This window comes from Rhipicephalus microplus, chromosome 1 (assembly GCF_043290135.1).
Source record: "Rhipicephalus microplus isolate Deutch F79 chromosome 1, USDA_Rmic, whole genome shotgun sequence".
Lineage (NCBI taxonomy): Eukaryota > Metazoa > Arthropoda > Arachnida > Ixodida > Ixodidae > Rhipicephalus > Rhipicephalus microplus.
Window position 1 is genome coordinate 287,349,393 of NC_134700.1, and position 15,430 is coordinate 287,364,822.

The window sequence follows — 15,430 nt, forward strand, 5'->3', positions numbered from 1 at the left end:
TTCTTGGCCACGTGAAATCATTTATCTGTTTTGTTTCCCCTGCTATTTAGCTTGGTTTTAGCTTTCTTCACTGTCCGTTTCTTTTGGCACGTTTCTGTTGCACAAGGAAGTTCGCAATCATGAAGGAACAAGAAAATTATGTACGCATTATAGACGCTCGTATACCAGGCATTATGGTAGTTCGCATTTATCTCCAAATATATTGTGATGAAACAATGGCTTTAATTAATAGCAATCTTGGGTATAAGTTACTACATATATAACCTTCCTGAATGGCCAGCGCGCGTTCGTTCGGATAAGCGACATTGAAAGCACGCTGCGAAGCACGTGCTCTGCTTCTTCCTCGAGCAGTTCTTCATTCCGTGGAGCCGCCCTTTTGAGAGAGAGAAAGAGAGTATAGGTGTACTCCGCACCTGGTCCTTTTCGCGACATGGTGACTGCTTCAAGATGATTGTTTTTGGCAACAAACTACATTTGCCACCGTCGAGTGTTTGTTATCCCGTAGAGAGAAAGCCCTTTGCATCATCGTACCGCCTTGTTCACCTTCGTCCTCGTTAGAGACGCGACGCCTATGAGATTACTGTTAATGGCAAAACAGTTACGCGAAATCCCACGATGTGGTCGACGGTTCGTGAAAGGAAAAAAATCATATCCCCACATTTGTAGTTCGATTGTATCATCCATCCTACCACTCTGTCCGGCCCGCCAATCAAACCAACCAGTCAATGACTAAATTAGATCAACAGACCTCTCAATAAGAATATCAGGAGGTCCCGGTTATACATCCTGGATGAATGTGACAATTTTGACCCGTAAAGCGCCCGCAAGTCTTCGTGTGCTCCATGCATCTGACATCTATTGTGGTTGTTCTTCGTTGGTTGCAGGAGCTCGGAGGCCCTGGACGCGGAGCCCCCTCCGCCGAGCGCGGTCAAGGGCGTGGCGGCCGCTGGTCAGCGAATGGCTAACGGGCGGGTGGCCAGCGGAACCCCGGACGCCTGCCCGGATGCGCACGTCAAGATCTGCATCGATGTCAGCGAGCCCGGAACCGCCACGCCTAAGAACCAGGACGCCGTACAGTTCTTCCCGACGCCCTCCGCCGGGTGAGTTTAATATGGTTCCGTGGCCATGCACACGTTTATCGTTCATCAAAAGGATAACTACGCCCGCCTAAAACGCGTCGACAAGACGTTCACTGCGATGTTGCTCAGCTGCTAAACAAGCTTCCCGCCGAGCACGTGAGCTGATAGAGTCTTCAGATTGCTGGCAAAAGGCGAAACACGGCAACACCCACTGAAAGCTGTGTCGTCTAATTAGGTACCACTGAGAAAGCATTTGCTTTGTATTTTTTTCCTGCAACTAATTACTGTTGCTGAGGAGACTCAGAAGGTTCCTTTTGCACAGCTGCTCAAGGCTCTTCACACAAATTTTGTGCTGCTGGTTGCAGATGTTATCATAAGGGTTATCAGATGCGTTTTCATCCGGTGGGAGGACTTTCTAGAACATTTCATTGGTTTAAACCAAAGAATTTGTTTTCGATACGTGAAGTGTACGAAGCCATGCCTTTTTGTCTGCGGCATTGACACTGTCTTCATGGTCGCCGCATTAACAAAAAAACAAGGGTTTGTAAAAAGGGATAAACACTTTAGGTCATGAAGAGCGGTCAAATGAAGCATGTCGTAGACGTCAACGTTTCGACTGTGCTTCTTTTCATAAGGAACACTTTCGAAGACATCCTTACCTTTGTGTGGGTGTTGTTTGATATTTGCGCATGGGTGTGTTTTTGCATATGTGGGCTCGGGTGTTATATTTTCCATGCGCTGCTCTTAATTTCCCTTTAACATATGTGTTCAACCATGGCCTCCGAGATGGCGGGCGCGCTGCAGGTTCGACGCCGCGCGCCCGGCATCTCGGAGGCCATGATTCAACGTTCACTCAAGGGCTAAGGAGTAGCCGACGCCTTACTTGTGCGCTAACATTTCCTTATATGTCATATCGATAAAAAAACGAACGTTGGTGCTGCCTAAATTGGTTGTTACCGTGTTACTGTTCAGGCTTAAACAACTATCGAGATATTGTCGAGATGTTGGTGCGAGCTCGATGCCTTGTTAGACCACTGTCGTGTGACACTCTGCATGCTTCACTGACCTGCTGTTCATTTTTTTAATCGATGTTTTCGCGAACATCAACATCGCACGTGCTACAAACGGCATACGTATTCAGCAGTCGCGTTCAAAGCACTTGCATCAAGAAAAGACTGCGACGCGGAAAAAAGAAACAAAAAAACAGAGGCCTCTTATTTTTTCGATCACCATACCAGGTGTACATGGCGTGGCTTAATGTCATAACAGCTGACCTTCTCGGATACATCGATGTGCGCATGCAGCGCGCTCTCACGGGCAGCTCAGCGTTACTCTTCCCAAGTGCGACAGCGGTTTCCCGCATGCACGCGCTCCGCTTGTGGTGGGGTTCAAAACGAATTGATCGTGCAGACGGACTGCTCGAAACGGTCGCCGCAGCTTTCTTCTTGCATGCCTGTCTCAAGTCCCTGTTGGCGTGCTCGACTCGTGCGGTCCGCTTTCAGAACCCGGCGAGCGAAGAGGGGACAGTATATAGTGGCACTATATTTAATGCCCAGCCGGCCAGCAGTCGATAAGGCAGGAGGCCGTTCCTCCAGCGGAGACGCCGACCGTGCGCGCGTATAGTTGCACGGAAGAACGATAGAGCGCATGAGCTAGCGATAGCTTCCGCGTTTCTTTTTTTCTGTTTTTGTTTTCACGCACAAGTTTCTTTTCCTTCTCTTCCCTGTTTCTCATCTTTCTTGTCCCCTTCCCTAATCCCCCAGTGTAGGGTAGCCAACCGGATGTCTTTCTGGTTAACCTCCCTGCCTTCTCCCTTTTGTTGCCGCCTTCCTTACTTCCTGTTTTATGCCGGGCTCCACTAAGAATTGATCGGCGTCATTTCCATAACGGAAACGATGAATTACCACGTTTTTTTTTCTGGAATCTCAACGAGGTGGCGCTATTTCGTCATTCCCCAAGTTTTGTACATGGACGTAATGTGGCAATGACGCGGTTGCGCCACATATATTCACTTATTCTGCGCATGGTTAGCCTATGACGCCACGGATGCCCCAAGAGTGCAGTTTAAACGCGCAACGCCAATGGTTACACGCCATCCCTTTCTTCGCTTGTAATGGCACCAAATAGCAGCACACACCACACCACTACGTACCAAACATCTGTATTCTGTATTGAAATAGTGTATTCTCCCCCCTCCTATCACTATAACGCCCTTGGAGGCTGTGGGTATATATATATAGAATGACGTTACGTAAAGCTCCACGGAGAGACGGAAATTTTGTGAAAGTGAGCTCACTGAACCAGCGAGAGACACCTCAGCGGGCAGCACAACGCATGAGCGCGCGCCGTGCACACACTATGAACTCTACTTCTTACATTCATGTAAGAGAGCGCACCACAAGTTACCTGGCTGCCACCTACCCCCAAATAGTGTACCAAAGCGATTTACGGACGACACTTCCGGCTTTTTTGACACAAAAGTGTTTCATGCCGGAGTCCACCATGGCTCCGATGACGTACTTCCATCACGGAAGTGACGTGGAAAATATATATACTAAGAGATTAAAAACAAAAAAATTGGCCCCGAATTTGCATGCTACACTGCAAACATTTGATGTTCTGCGCAAGAAAATCGGTGAATGCTATTCTGTAGGCGCTGCGTTAGAGTGCCTCGAGTGTGCAGCGGAGGCGAACGAGCGCATCAAGGCACGTTAGACACGAGCGACATCTGGCAGTTATCTTCGAAAACGAAGGCGTGTGCGCCCGCGGAGAAAGATGCGCACCTGTCTCGGAGGTGATAAGTTGTAGAACGCAAAGCGACTGGCAAGTGCTACCACCGTGCCATCTTAGCAAAGCGTTGGAAACACTTACCTTTTTGAGCATCGCGTAGCACTGTCAGCGCAGCGCAGTAAACGCTACAGTCCTTATAGTTACTTGTGTGTGCCTCTTCTAGTATAAAGGCAGACATGCAAAACATTGACGTGTTGTTGTGGCGCTTCAGATATGCGCAATAGTTGCTTTTTAATTGACAATCGCACAACTATAAACGCTGAATCTTGAGCAATATTGGTGGGTGCTGCAGATGGGGTCGGCCGTTAGATGCCGTTTGAGGTATCGTTAAGGGCGGACAGACAAATGTACAGACATACAGACAGACAGACAGACAGACAGACAGACAGACATACAGACAGACAGACAGACAGACAGACAGACAGACAGACAGACAGACAGACAGACAGACAGGCAGACAGGCAGACAGACCAAAATTTTTCCGTCGAAGGTCCCCAAGAAAGACTATAACAAAAGGCAAGCATTAGTGGCACGGAATCAAACCAGGAACCTTTTGACTTCTAGCCCGCGGCGCTGACCACTACACCCCATAACTTACGTTCTTTGGAGTGCTATAACGGCAGTCCATTTATGTACACCATACACCGTTTGGCCGTCCTTCGAAACTTTAGCACGTTTTTGTTATCAGTGGCGAGACGGCGCGACGGGCTCGCGTTGGGTAGAGCAACTGCATATTGTCTCTACTCCGGTATGGGCCATTAGCGTTGGGCGTGCTCTAAGGTTTGTCGCCTCCACGAAGTGCCGCCTCTACTGAACATGGTCTCTCCTGCGCGCGAGCTTTGTAATTCGGGAGAGGACGAAGGTCACTTCGCACGCTGCCGCGGCGCGGCCGCGTTTACAAAAGGATGTTGACGCACGACGCAGGAAGAATTGTGACAGTTGTTCGCGCTTGTCCTGTGTGTACTTGTGAGCTCTTTTCGGGCGTCTTTCTTTGTGTTTGAAGAGCGCGCTTTATGTGTCGAGTTGTTGCGGCGCCGTCCGCAAGCTTCCTCCTCCTTCTTCCACCATCTGTGCATCCCTTCCTCCTCTACACACCGCGCGCGCTTCACTCCTCCACCATCTGTGCACCCTTCCTCCTCTACACACCGCGTGCGCTTCTCCTCTTCACGAACATTCGCTAGCTGTATAATGTAGCGCGCATGCGCCGTCACGCTTCGAGAACATCGGCAGCTGACGCGCGCGCATGCGCCGTCGCGCTTCGAGAACATCGGCAGCTGACGCGCGCGCATGCGCCGTTGCGCTTCTCCCCCTTCTCGAACATTCGACAGCTGACAGTGCATGCGCCGTCGCGCTGTATATATACTCAAGGTCGGTGCTCGCTCGCTCAGTTGCCGCTCGTCGGTTGGTTTGTACGGCGCGTCGACGTCCGAGGTCGCAATGATCGACGTCCCTTCGACCAGCGCCGGCCAAAGTGGCATCTAAAAGCCATCGTGCTCAAAGTTCGTCGCAATAAATAAACACCGCCCTTTCGCATACGTGTCGTACGTGTTCACTCATTTAACACCCCTCCTACAACCACGTTAACCAATTTAGCCAGCGACCCAAGTAAGTCGCAATTTAACACCCCATTTCACAACCACGTTAACCAATTTAGCCATCGACCCAAGTAAGTCGCACTTTAACACCCCATTAACCAATTATATGCTCCGCATCCTCCTCAGTGTTCCCCCGAGGGAAGCTGCGGGCAATTTTTTTTTTTTCATATTGTAGCGAAAACGTCGGGGTTGTTCAAAGTTAGGCGCATCGGACGACCAGGGAGACGAATAAGTGTGGGTGAAACTCCGTGGAGGCAATCGATGAAAAATCAACACGATGATTTCGGGGAGCACTCATTGGGCGTTTATTAGGCTAACAGAACTTCCATTAACAAAATGCACTAGGTCACAAAGACAAAACATAGAAAATGGTGGCATACCCCTCGGCCTGCATGGCTTCTCCGGTGGTGAGATCCGCTGTTTACCCCGACTCCGCTCACACCAAAAAGAGCCCAAGTCGCTGCTTAAATAGGGTTTTTTTTTTTAGCGTCCCCGGTTCCGCGGACCAACCGGGCAAGCCGAGGATAATCAAATCAACATGTGGTTGTCTGCAGCCTGTCTGCGACAACACTGTGGCAGCTTCTGAAACGGGCGCGTTCTCTGAAACGGCCTTGACGCGCTAACGACTGCTCAAATTTAGGTGCCCTTTGTCCCCGGAGGACTGAAGCGGCGGCTCGTTCATTTGAAGCGTGGGGGCTCAGTGGTTAGAAGGAAAAAGGCACCCAATTTCTGCGGTCTAGTCCAAAGCACGGCGTGGTGCCTGCCTTGGCGCCAAGCGCACAAAGACCGACCAGACGCAGCCCTTTCTGTTCACTCCTTCTTCCTCAAGGCGCGCTCCCCGAGACAAGTTAAACGGCGCCGCTAACAAGGGCGTCTGGCAAAGAACAAGCTCCAGCTGTAGCCGAAAAAGAACAAGGTTTTCCGCGAAACATTGCTCTCGCGACACCTCCCCCCTACGAAAAAAAGTGTCCCACTCGTTTTATCTGCAAAACACGACAAGAAATAGACTAAATATACAAAAAGGTTTTGCATTCAACAAGTGTGTGAGATGCTTATTTAAAGACACTTATGCATGTGTATAAAAGGTGAGATGCTTTAAAAAATTACATAAAAACAACAGATGAAAAAACAAAACAAAATCATTGGGCACAGAAATATATAGGTTCACTCGTCGGTACTGCAATACATCTCAGTGTCCGTTTCGTAAGCACTGACATTCGGTTGTGCGTTGTTATTACTTGAAAATGTCTTCCAGTCAGAGTAAAGTTTAGTGTCCGTGTCGTAGCTTTCGCACTGCTGTACTGGACCACTGGTCTGTGTCCCGCGCACACAATGTTGCCAACTGAGTTCTTGACCCACTCGCGAACCGCACTCGCGCACAACACTTTGATATAATCACTGTTCATCACTCGTTGCACTGTTCCCGCGCACAACACTTCGATGCAATCCGCGGTCATCTCTCCTTGCACTGCACTCGTGCACTCGCGCACCTAGATCACGCACCTCATGATTATCATCAGACCCATCGTCCGCGTCGTCGGCATCGGAGCCCAATCGAACGTGGCAGGGCTTTAAACGCGCCACATTCACAACGTCACGTTTTTTCCCAGTTTGATACCACCTCCCAGTTGTTCTCGGCTACCCGGCGCACAAGACGGAAAGGTCCGTGATATTTGTGAAGAAGCTTCGTCGTCTTCCCTTTCGCCCGGGAGGGAGTCCACAAGTACACCAAGTCGCCCTGATGATAAACAACACTTCGTCGCCTAGCATCATAGCTGCGCTTGTTCTTCTCCTGCTGACGCTTCTCCCGTTCATTTACTATTTTTCGAGCCTGCCGCAGCCTGCGGGCCACTTTCATTGCATCCAGGGTGTAGTCGAATCCGCGTTGCGCGCCCGACCCTACACCCACCGGTAGTGTCGGTTCATGTCCGTGAAGAAGAAAAAAGAGAGTGAATCCAGTCGTCTCGTGGGTGGAAGAATTATATGCAAAAAGAACGTACGGTAGAAATTCATCCTAGTCGCGGTGGTGTGAGGAAACGTACATGCTGAGCATGTCAGCCAACGTGCGGTTAAAACGCTCGCACAAGCCGTTGGCCTGTGGGTGATATGCTGTTGTGGTGGCATGCTCGCTACCCACGAGCCGGAATATTTCTTCGGTCAAGTTGGCGACAAAGTGCTGCCCACGATCGCTTATTACTTTCTCCGGGGCACCATGACGTAGGACGATTTGTTCGACGAAAGCTCTTGCTGCTTCTGCGGCAGTGGCCGCTGGACACGCGACAGCCTCGACCCATTTCGTATGGTAGTCGGTAATCAAGACTATGTAGCGGTTCCCTGCTTTGGATTTAGTGAAAGGCCCTATGAAGTCCATGCCCACCTGCTGAAAAGGTCGGCCTGCAGGTGGGATCGGTTGGAGGAAACCGACCGGCCTCCCCGGTGGTTGCTTTCGTGTCTGGCAGTCGGGGCAGGAGAGAACGTACTTGCTTACGTACGAGAACATCTCCGGCCAGAAATATCGGCAACGAACTTTCTCCCATGTGCGTTTGACACCCAAGTGGCCCAAGAGAGAGGAAGGAGAGAGTGAGGCGCAGGGACAGCGAGCGACAGAAAACGACGGAAGTAAGGAGGGAGATAGGAAAGATGGGCACGGTCGCAGGAGTCCGAGGACGGGGCACCGCTCAGCAAGAGCTCTTGTCGGCGGCAGGAGATGGCGTAGGCGAGCCAGTCGGCCAGAGCTGCGCTGTCGTCGTAGATCGCGGGGGCACAACCGATCGGCACAAAATACAGAGAGCGAGACAGCGCTTTCTACTTAATAAGCGAAGAGAAAGCGAGAACTCCATAGCGGCCGGAAAACTGTTTTCGCGCGCGTCAGAACCGTTCGCATTTGTTCTGCCCATCCTTCATGCCATAACCGCCATCACCGCTTTTAACGTAATACATTTCTATTTGCCCTTTTCTGGGCTACTAACATTGTACCTAATTCACGTGGCGCATGCACAACACGGAAAATAAATTGTCTTCGCATTTTCCAACCGTTGTTTTAACACTAGAAACTATGTGAGAAACTACCCCCTGGCTACGCCACTGAAGGAAGTCGCTCAATAAATATCACTTCTCACACACAAAATTGAGATTTAGCAACACAAAATAAAAAAGCACTGCTGCTTTTTTTTTTTCTGCGCGCGAACGTTAAACAAAAAGCGTTGTTACCGCTGGTGTAAGCAGGAGGTGGGGTGCGAGGTTCAAACTCTTCCCGTACTTCAACCACCTCAAGGGTCTGCTGGTGGTCATCAAGTCGTCTGGATGTGGGAGACGTGGCAATAGGAAAACATTGGTGCGTCGAGGTCCATAGTGGTCGCGCCAGCCCAACAACAATACAGATTGTATTAGTTCATGTTCAAAGATTAAGATGAAGCGCATCGAAGGCGCAGGCAGTGTAAGAGCACAAAACGGCGCTGTTCCGTCCCCTGCCTTCCACTGTCCACGTCTCTGGTGCGCTCCATACTCATTTTTGAGAATGAATCTTTCGCCATCTGCTTGTATTTGTCAACGTCCAACAAAGCCGCAACTACGTCTATAAAACTATTCATGCGTATATAGGTTTCGCTTTCATGCTGTGAGACGTACGTATAGCCTGCGCTCACGACAGTTCACCCTTTGGTCCAACGCAGAGAGCAGGTCCGCGCGGCGTCCGACGGCAGCGCTGCGGCCAACAACGCGGCGTCAGGTGGCCGCGCGGCGAAGGAGGGCGACGACGTGTCCCTGTACGGCACCCCCAAGGAAGAGCTGGGGCCCGGCGGCGGCGCGGGCCTGTCCGAGGCCAAGGCGTCCTTCATGCGCAACCAACTGGAGGCCCTGTTCCAGCCGTCCGACAACAAGCTGGCCATGAAGCTGTTCGGATCCAAGAAAGCGCTCATGAAAGAGCGCATCCGGCAAAAGGCCGCCGGACACTGGATCATTCACCCGTGCAGCAATTTCAGGTACGCACACCACCTCTGACTTTAAACGAACGCTAGATGATTTCTTGTATTTGCGATCGTCTTCGTTGTCTAGTTCTTTCTGCGGTGGCTACATTTTCGATCGAAGCGGGAGTGTTTGGTGCCCGATTTAGGTGCACGTTAAAGAATCCCAAGTGGTCGAAATTTTCGAAGTCCTCCACACGGCGTATCTCGTAATAATATCGTCGTTTTGGGACGTTAAACGCCAGATATGTCTAGTTCTTCCTATCCTTACTATTTGTCCGTTTATTTCCCTTCCATCTCGAACATTAAGCAGGCGTGACGACCGGTCGTATTCAAACCAATGTTTATTTTATTTCTGTCATATGGCTGCCGCTGTTATACACGAAGGGTGGTCAATGAAAAATTATGCCTTTGACTAGAACACTCCGAAGGATGGATCTCGCAACGAGCGGCTAAAGTCCTGAGCAATAGAAAATTATATCATGAGGCAGAGCTTCAAACCAGACTCCTGTGGTTCCCGGCTCACATGGGAGAGGTGTCGGAGACACACCGCAATCTAAACGAAGCGGCACACGCCAAGGCGCGCGAACTCGTGAACTGCGCCGGCAACCGTCCTCTATGGCGAAATACCAAAGAACGTTTGACGACCTACAACGAAATTACCAAGGCTTTCTACCTGGCCCGCCGAACCTTTCCTCCACCCAGCGAGAAGCTGAACAGGATGCAGGCGGCGCCTTTACGACAGCTGCAGACGCACACTTATCCCAGCCCATCACTCTTTAACAGACTATACCCCAATATATATTCGACGAATGTATGCAAGATATGCCATATTGAGGTTGCCACGTTAAATCACATGCTCTGAGATTGTGCCGAAAATCCGCAAGGTGCTAAATCCGGAACCCTTCCGCCGCGGTGGGCCGCTGCCCTGTGCAGCCTCAGCCTCGGCGACCAACTATGGGCCGTCCAGCAGGCCTGCGAGGAGGTGGTCAGGCAAAGTCTTGACGTCCCCACGCGGGAGACCTAAGGGCCGGTCGGCAAAAGCTCTACCGGACTACCAATAAAGTTGTTACAAACCAACCAACTAAAACGCGTATTATGAAATATTTGAGCGTGTTTTGTGTAACTCAACAATTCGACAAAAAATCGTATTACTCTTTCGCGTCAGTTGAAGTTATCCTCACTGAGCCATGTAGCAACACACTGCTGCCATCTGAGCCTCAGCCTCGACGAGTTCTACATAAGAGAACGCAGCCTCCTTGTGAATTCCGCTGCTCGGTCACAAAGCGTTCAATTGTCAATTCAAGGCGACCCGATTTCCCACGCCCATTTTAGAATCACGTCGCGCTTCACTAAAGACCATGCGAGGATAATTGTTTTCATCACTCCAGTCTTCTTTTGCACCCCCTGTGAGGAGTAGTCTTTCATGGAGTCAAGGCTTAGAAAGCTATAACGCCAAGAACAAACCGACTCCCGAGCTTTAGATACTCAAGCAAGTCTTCCGCTGAATTAGCGAGCGCACTCAACGAGGCGCAGCGGAGTGCACGCTCCAGATTGCAAGCGCCCCCTCGTAAAGCTCCGCGTTCGCTAACTGCGGGTCTCCTGTACCCGGGTCTTTATACGGATGTTATGCAAATAGCTCGTTCGTCACTCTCTGCGCGCTACAAGAGAAATAAATTGGAATAAATTGGCGCTACAGCGGCACTCATCTGGCGACGAGTACGAGCTGTTTCCTGCGCGCTTCTTTGAAACAATACCATTGCGACTGGCGCTCTGACTACGAAAGCGATCGCCGATGGAAAGGGCGTTCAGACACACTCAATGCGGCCGTAATGGATTCGCGATCGGGCTTTAATGACGAAGTGCTTAGCCAGGCACGGGGTGGCGCATGAATGAAGACACGGGTCGCGAGAGCGAGGCTGGGAAAAGGTTTAAGCGGGTGACAGGCGATTAAGGCAGTGTCAAGCCACGAGACGACATAACAAGAAAAGCGCGTACGAGGCGACGACTAAGTTGAGCGGTCATTGTACTACAGAGGCATATCTATCCTCAAGTCGCACCGCACGGGGCGGACAGCTTCCTGCCCGTCTTCCATTGGTCTCTTGCCGCTCTCTCACCGGAAGAGAGGGGCAGAAAACCATCCGCCATTTGCGGTGCAACCGCGCAGCTTGAGAACAAACAGTACCTTGTGGAAATCAATGCACCGATCGACGAGGGAAGCGAAGACAGGCTATGCGTTTTGTAACGAGAAAGAAAAAGAAGCAACGAGTGTGGCGCGTTTAGTTGTTACCAACGTGTGGTGCTGTATAGTAGTATTTTTCGCATTTAGGCGAGCACATTGTTAACAAACGAGAGCGATGACCGTTGGAAGATCCACAGAGCATCGTATTGCATCCTAGAAAAGAGGCCCTTGGGAGGCGCGACTGCGCGATGAAAACTGCGACCGCTAACGAACCATTACAAAGAACGACACGGTGCACAGACCGAGGAGCGTTTTTTTTTTTTTGCGAAACCACCCGCGACAAAGCGAGACAACGCTCCGACATGACCGACTGACTGGAAAATGCGATTGCTACGCTATGACGCGCGAGAACAAATAGGGCCTGTGAAGCAACAATGGCCCTGACGAAACGGTGCTTTTTCGACGAGTGTCTCAAACACGAGTGCTGCCTCGTTAAATCTGCATCATGCATGCTAACGAGGTTTACCTATGCAGTTGCTAATAATATTGCACTCGTACGCACATCTGTCAGTGAAACGCGAGAGTTTCGTCAGGCGCCCGTGTAAACGTCAGCGTTATTTTGCAGTCCTGCCTGCGCCGCATATACAATGCAGACGTTGGGGTATGGACGAAGATACGGCTACCGCTTTTGGCAGCAGTGACGTTATCGATCCGTCCTTTTCGTCGATGGCGTTGCTATTTTTGTGCATCGAAAAAGCTATAGATGCGCCGCAGCAATCGCATAATCAAGAAATTAACGATTAGAGTTAACAACGGCAACAAGGTAGCAAACGACGTGTAGATAATTAATGTTCCACTGTAATGTAACGCTTTTGCCTTCAGCGAATAATTTAGTAACGGCAGCGTGCTCCAACGCCGGAATGACAACACAAGACTCATGCAACGTCATGCAGTAGGCTGATATTCTCGCTTACTTGTCTATGGCCAGGCGCCTGTTAGGAGACACCCGTGTCTATATGGCGGCCCTATAGGTATGAAGTAAATGCAGCAATCAGTAGTTTCCACTTCGTGATTGATGGATGGGAAAACCTCATTGATGTCTACTATAGGTCGAGTTGGTTTCCTGGCCCGAAGCAGTCCACTCCCACGTTAGGATCGAAAGGTATAGCATAGCAACCGTTAGAGTTGTTTTAGGGGCGAAGCTCCTTAAGCCGGCCCCACCGCGGTGGTCTAGTGGCTAAGGTACTCGGCTGTTGACCCGCAAGTCGCGGGATCGAATCCCGGCTGCGGCGGCTGCATTTCCGATAGAGGCGGAAATGTTGAAGGCCCGTGTGCTCAGATTTGGATGCACGTTAAAGAACCCCAGGTGGTCGAATTTTCCGGAGCCCTCCACTACGTCGTCTCTCATAATCATATGGTGATTTTGGGACGTTAAACCCCACATATCAATCAATCTAAAAGTGGTCTAATTAGTGTTTTGTGGGTATTTTGTACAGGATGTGGTGGCGAAATGCGCAATTTTTTTCCTCATAAAAGAAATTTTCTCTTCCGCTTTCTGACATATGGCCACAATATGCAGTCCCCAATCGAAGTCCGGCGCGAGTGAAATACTCGGGTATTTTACTTTATTGATTTTGTCGATAATTCAGCTTCCGATCCTATACGTAAAAATAAGGGAGGCTTTTAAATGTGAAGCACTTCTTAGCGAACTTCGGCAACCTTGAGTATACCTACCTACCTACCTACCTACCTACCTACCTACCTACCTACCTATCTATCTATCTATCTATCTATCTATCTATCTATCTATCTATCTATCTATCTATCTATCTATCTATCTATCTATCTATCTATCTATCTTTCTATCTGTCTATCTATCTATCTATCTATCTATCTATGTGCTTTTTTTTCCTTCGTTAACTAACGTCCTTCGCCAGCCCCGACTTCGCTTGAAAGTGCGTTGTTCTTTCTCATTCCTTCGGCGTCGCCGTCGCGAGTAATGTTCGGGTTCCGGAGACGACCAAACGCAAACAAAGTAGACAAACTCGCAGTCGCAGCAGCAGGCCAGAAAGCCAAGCCGAGCCAAGTCGATAACCGGCGTCGCGAGCTCGCAGTACTCGTGACAGAAGCATAATCGACTTTTCAATGCACCCCCTCTTTCTCCCTTTTTTTTTCCTCCCTCGCTCCCAGCAACCGCGCTTCCTTTCTTTAGCGCTCCGTGCCGGTTACCTTTACTTGATCGTTTATTTCACGCAACTGATTTCCATTGTACTCAGCCACGTCTCTTACGGCGTCGAACTCGAGTTCACAGCGGAGGTGGGACGCACGCATTTTCTCAGACTCGAGCAAAAAAAAAAAATTGAAATTCCGCCCGAGGCGCAGTGATCGTTCCAGATATGTGCCTGTATACTCGGCGGCATTTCGAAGTAACTTTAAGCAGCGTAAATCGGAGACGGCGTGAAAGGACACATCGAGACTGGGCACGCATTTAAAATGCGGAAGCGAGTTACCATCCGGAAGCAGTTTCCACTTCGGACAGCAGTTCCGCTTATTCCGTGTCTCGTATAGCCGCCGACCAGCCAGTTTCGCGGAAAGCCTTGTCTCGGACATGCGACGGCGTCGGGAAGTATATCGCCCGTCATTGCCTCCAACCCTTTAGTGCGCGAGATTGTAATTGTCATGCACGATTTCGGTTATCTTTGCGTTCTTTATTATTATTGTTATTTTGTTTTTGTCGCGAAGCAATAAAGAGGAAACATAAAACGGTTCGCAAACATATCGATGGATGCCATAAAGAAAGAAAAAGGAAGCGAAAGTTTGTGTAAACGAGTCGAGAGGCAGGCATACAACGTCGTGGCGGAGGAAGAAAAAAATCAACCAGGACGACTGCGCGCACACTAGCTGGCGCATTATGCAGGTGCAGGTCATAACAGCGTGAAAAAACGTGCAAAAGTATTCCGCGCCATTAGAGTTCATTAGCGTAGTACTTTTCTCGTACGACATCCGCCTAGATGGCACAGTGTTTGCGGTGTTCAACTGCTGACTCGAAAGACACGGGTCCAGTCTCGGCCGAACCGTTCGCATTTCGATAAAGACGAGAAGCTGGAGGCCCGAGCATTGTGCGATGCTTGTGCACGTTAGAAAACACCAGATGGACGAAGTTTCCGGTGCTCTCCACCACGGGGCGGCTCGTGCAATCATATCGTGATTTTTGCACATAGCCACCACATGTTAAACATGATTTTGGTTTATGATGACCCAACTTATCAAGTGAGCAGCGCCATTGCGCTATCGTCAGGAATGAACAAATATTTCCACTACGCATACCAAAAAAAAATCACACCATCTTTCCAAAGGGAACCCTGATGGTATGCGAAGCAGCAGCGTGCGCACGAATGGCGTCACTGTTTGAACGGCGCTAACCCGGATGCTGCGATGAGCGCTAGAAGATTCGTTTGAAGCGATGGCTGGCGTAGGTCTTGCTATGACTGGCACGTCAGGTTTATTGCGCATGAACCGACGAGTCGGCGGTGTAGCGAGAGGCGGTCGCGGTAGCGGAGCAAGCGGCGGCAGCGGCAGGTATTGCGGGCGAACGGACGAGGTGGCAGCTGCGGGCGCTGCGGCGAGCGCGCGGCAGGCGAGGGAAAGACTGACGTCAGCGAGCAGCTGCGGCGTGACCTACTTAGCACCGCTCCTACACCTGCGGCGAAGGGAGCGCGTTGCAGTGAGTTCGTACTGACACGCGGAGGGACAGCGTTACACAGGCTAGTCGAAGAGCCGAAGCATCTAATGTTTGGCAGAGCGGCGGCAGATAACATTCAG

The 15,430-nt window shown here is 50.3% G+C and overlaps 1 protein-coding gene across 1 annotated transcript in view; it reads left to right on the forward strand.

The window, feature by feature from the left end:
• The window catches only part of Ih (hyperpolarization activated cyclic nucleotide gated potassium channel Ih), a 325,658-nt gene that overhangs the window by 286,370 nt on the left and 23,858 nt on the right, over window positions 1-15,430 (forward strand). Inside the window, exons 2-3 of the mRNA XM_037412101.2 lie at window positions 885-1,100; window positions 9,136-9,444. Of these exons, the coding sequence (XP_037267998.2) occupies window positions 885-1,100; window positions 9,136-9,444 (525 nt within the window). The remainder of the gene's footprint in view (window positions 1-884; window positions 1,101-9,135; window positions 9,445-15,430) is intronic.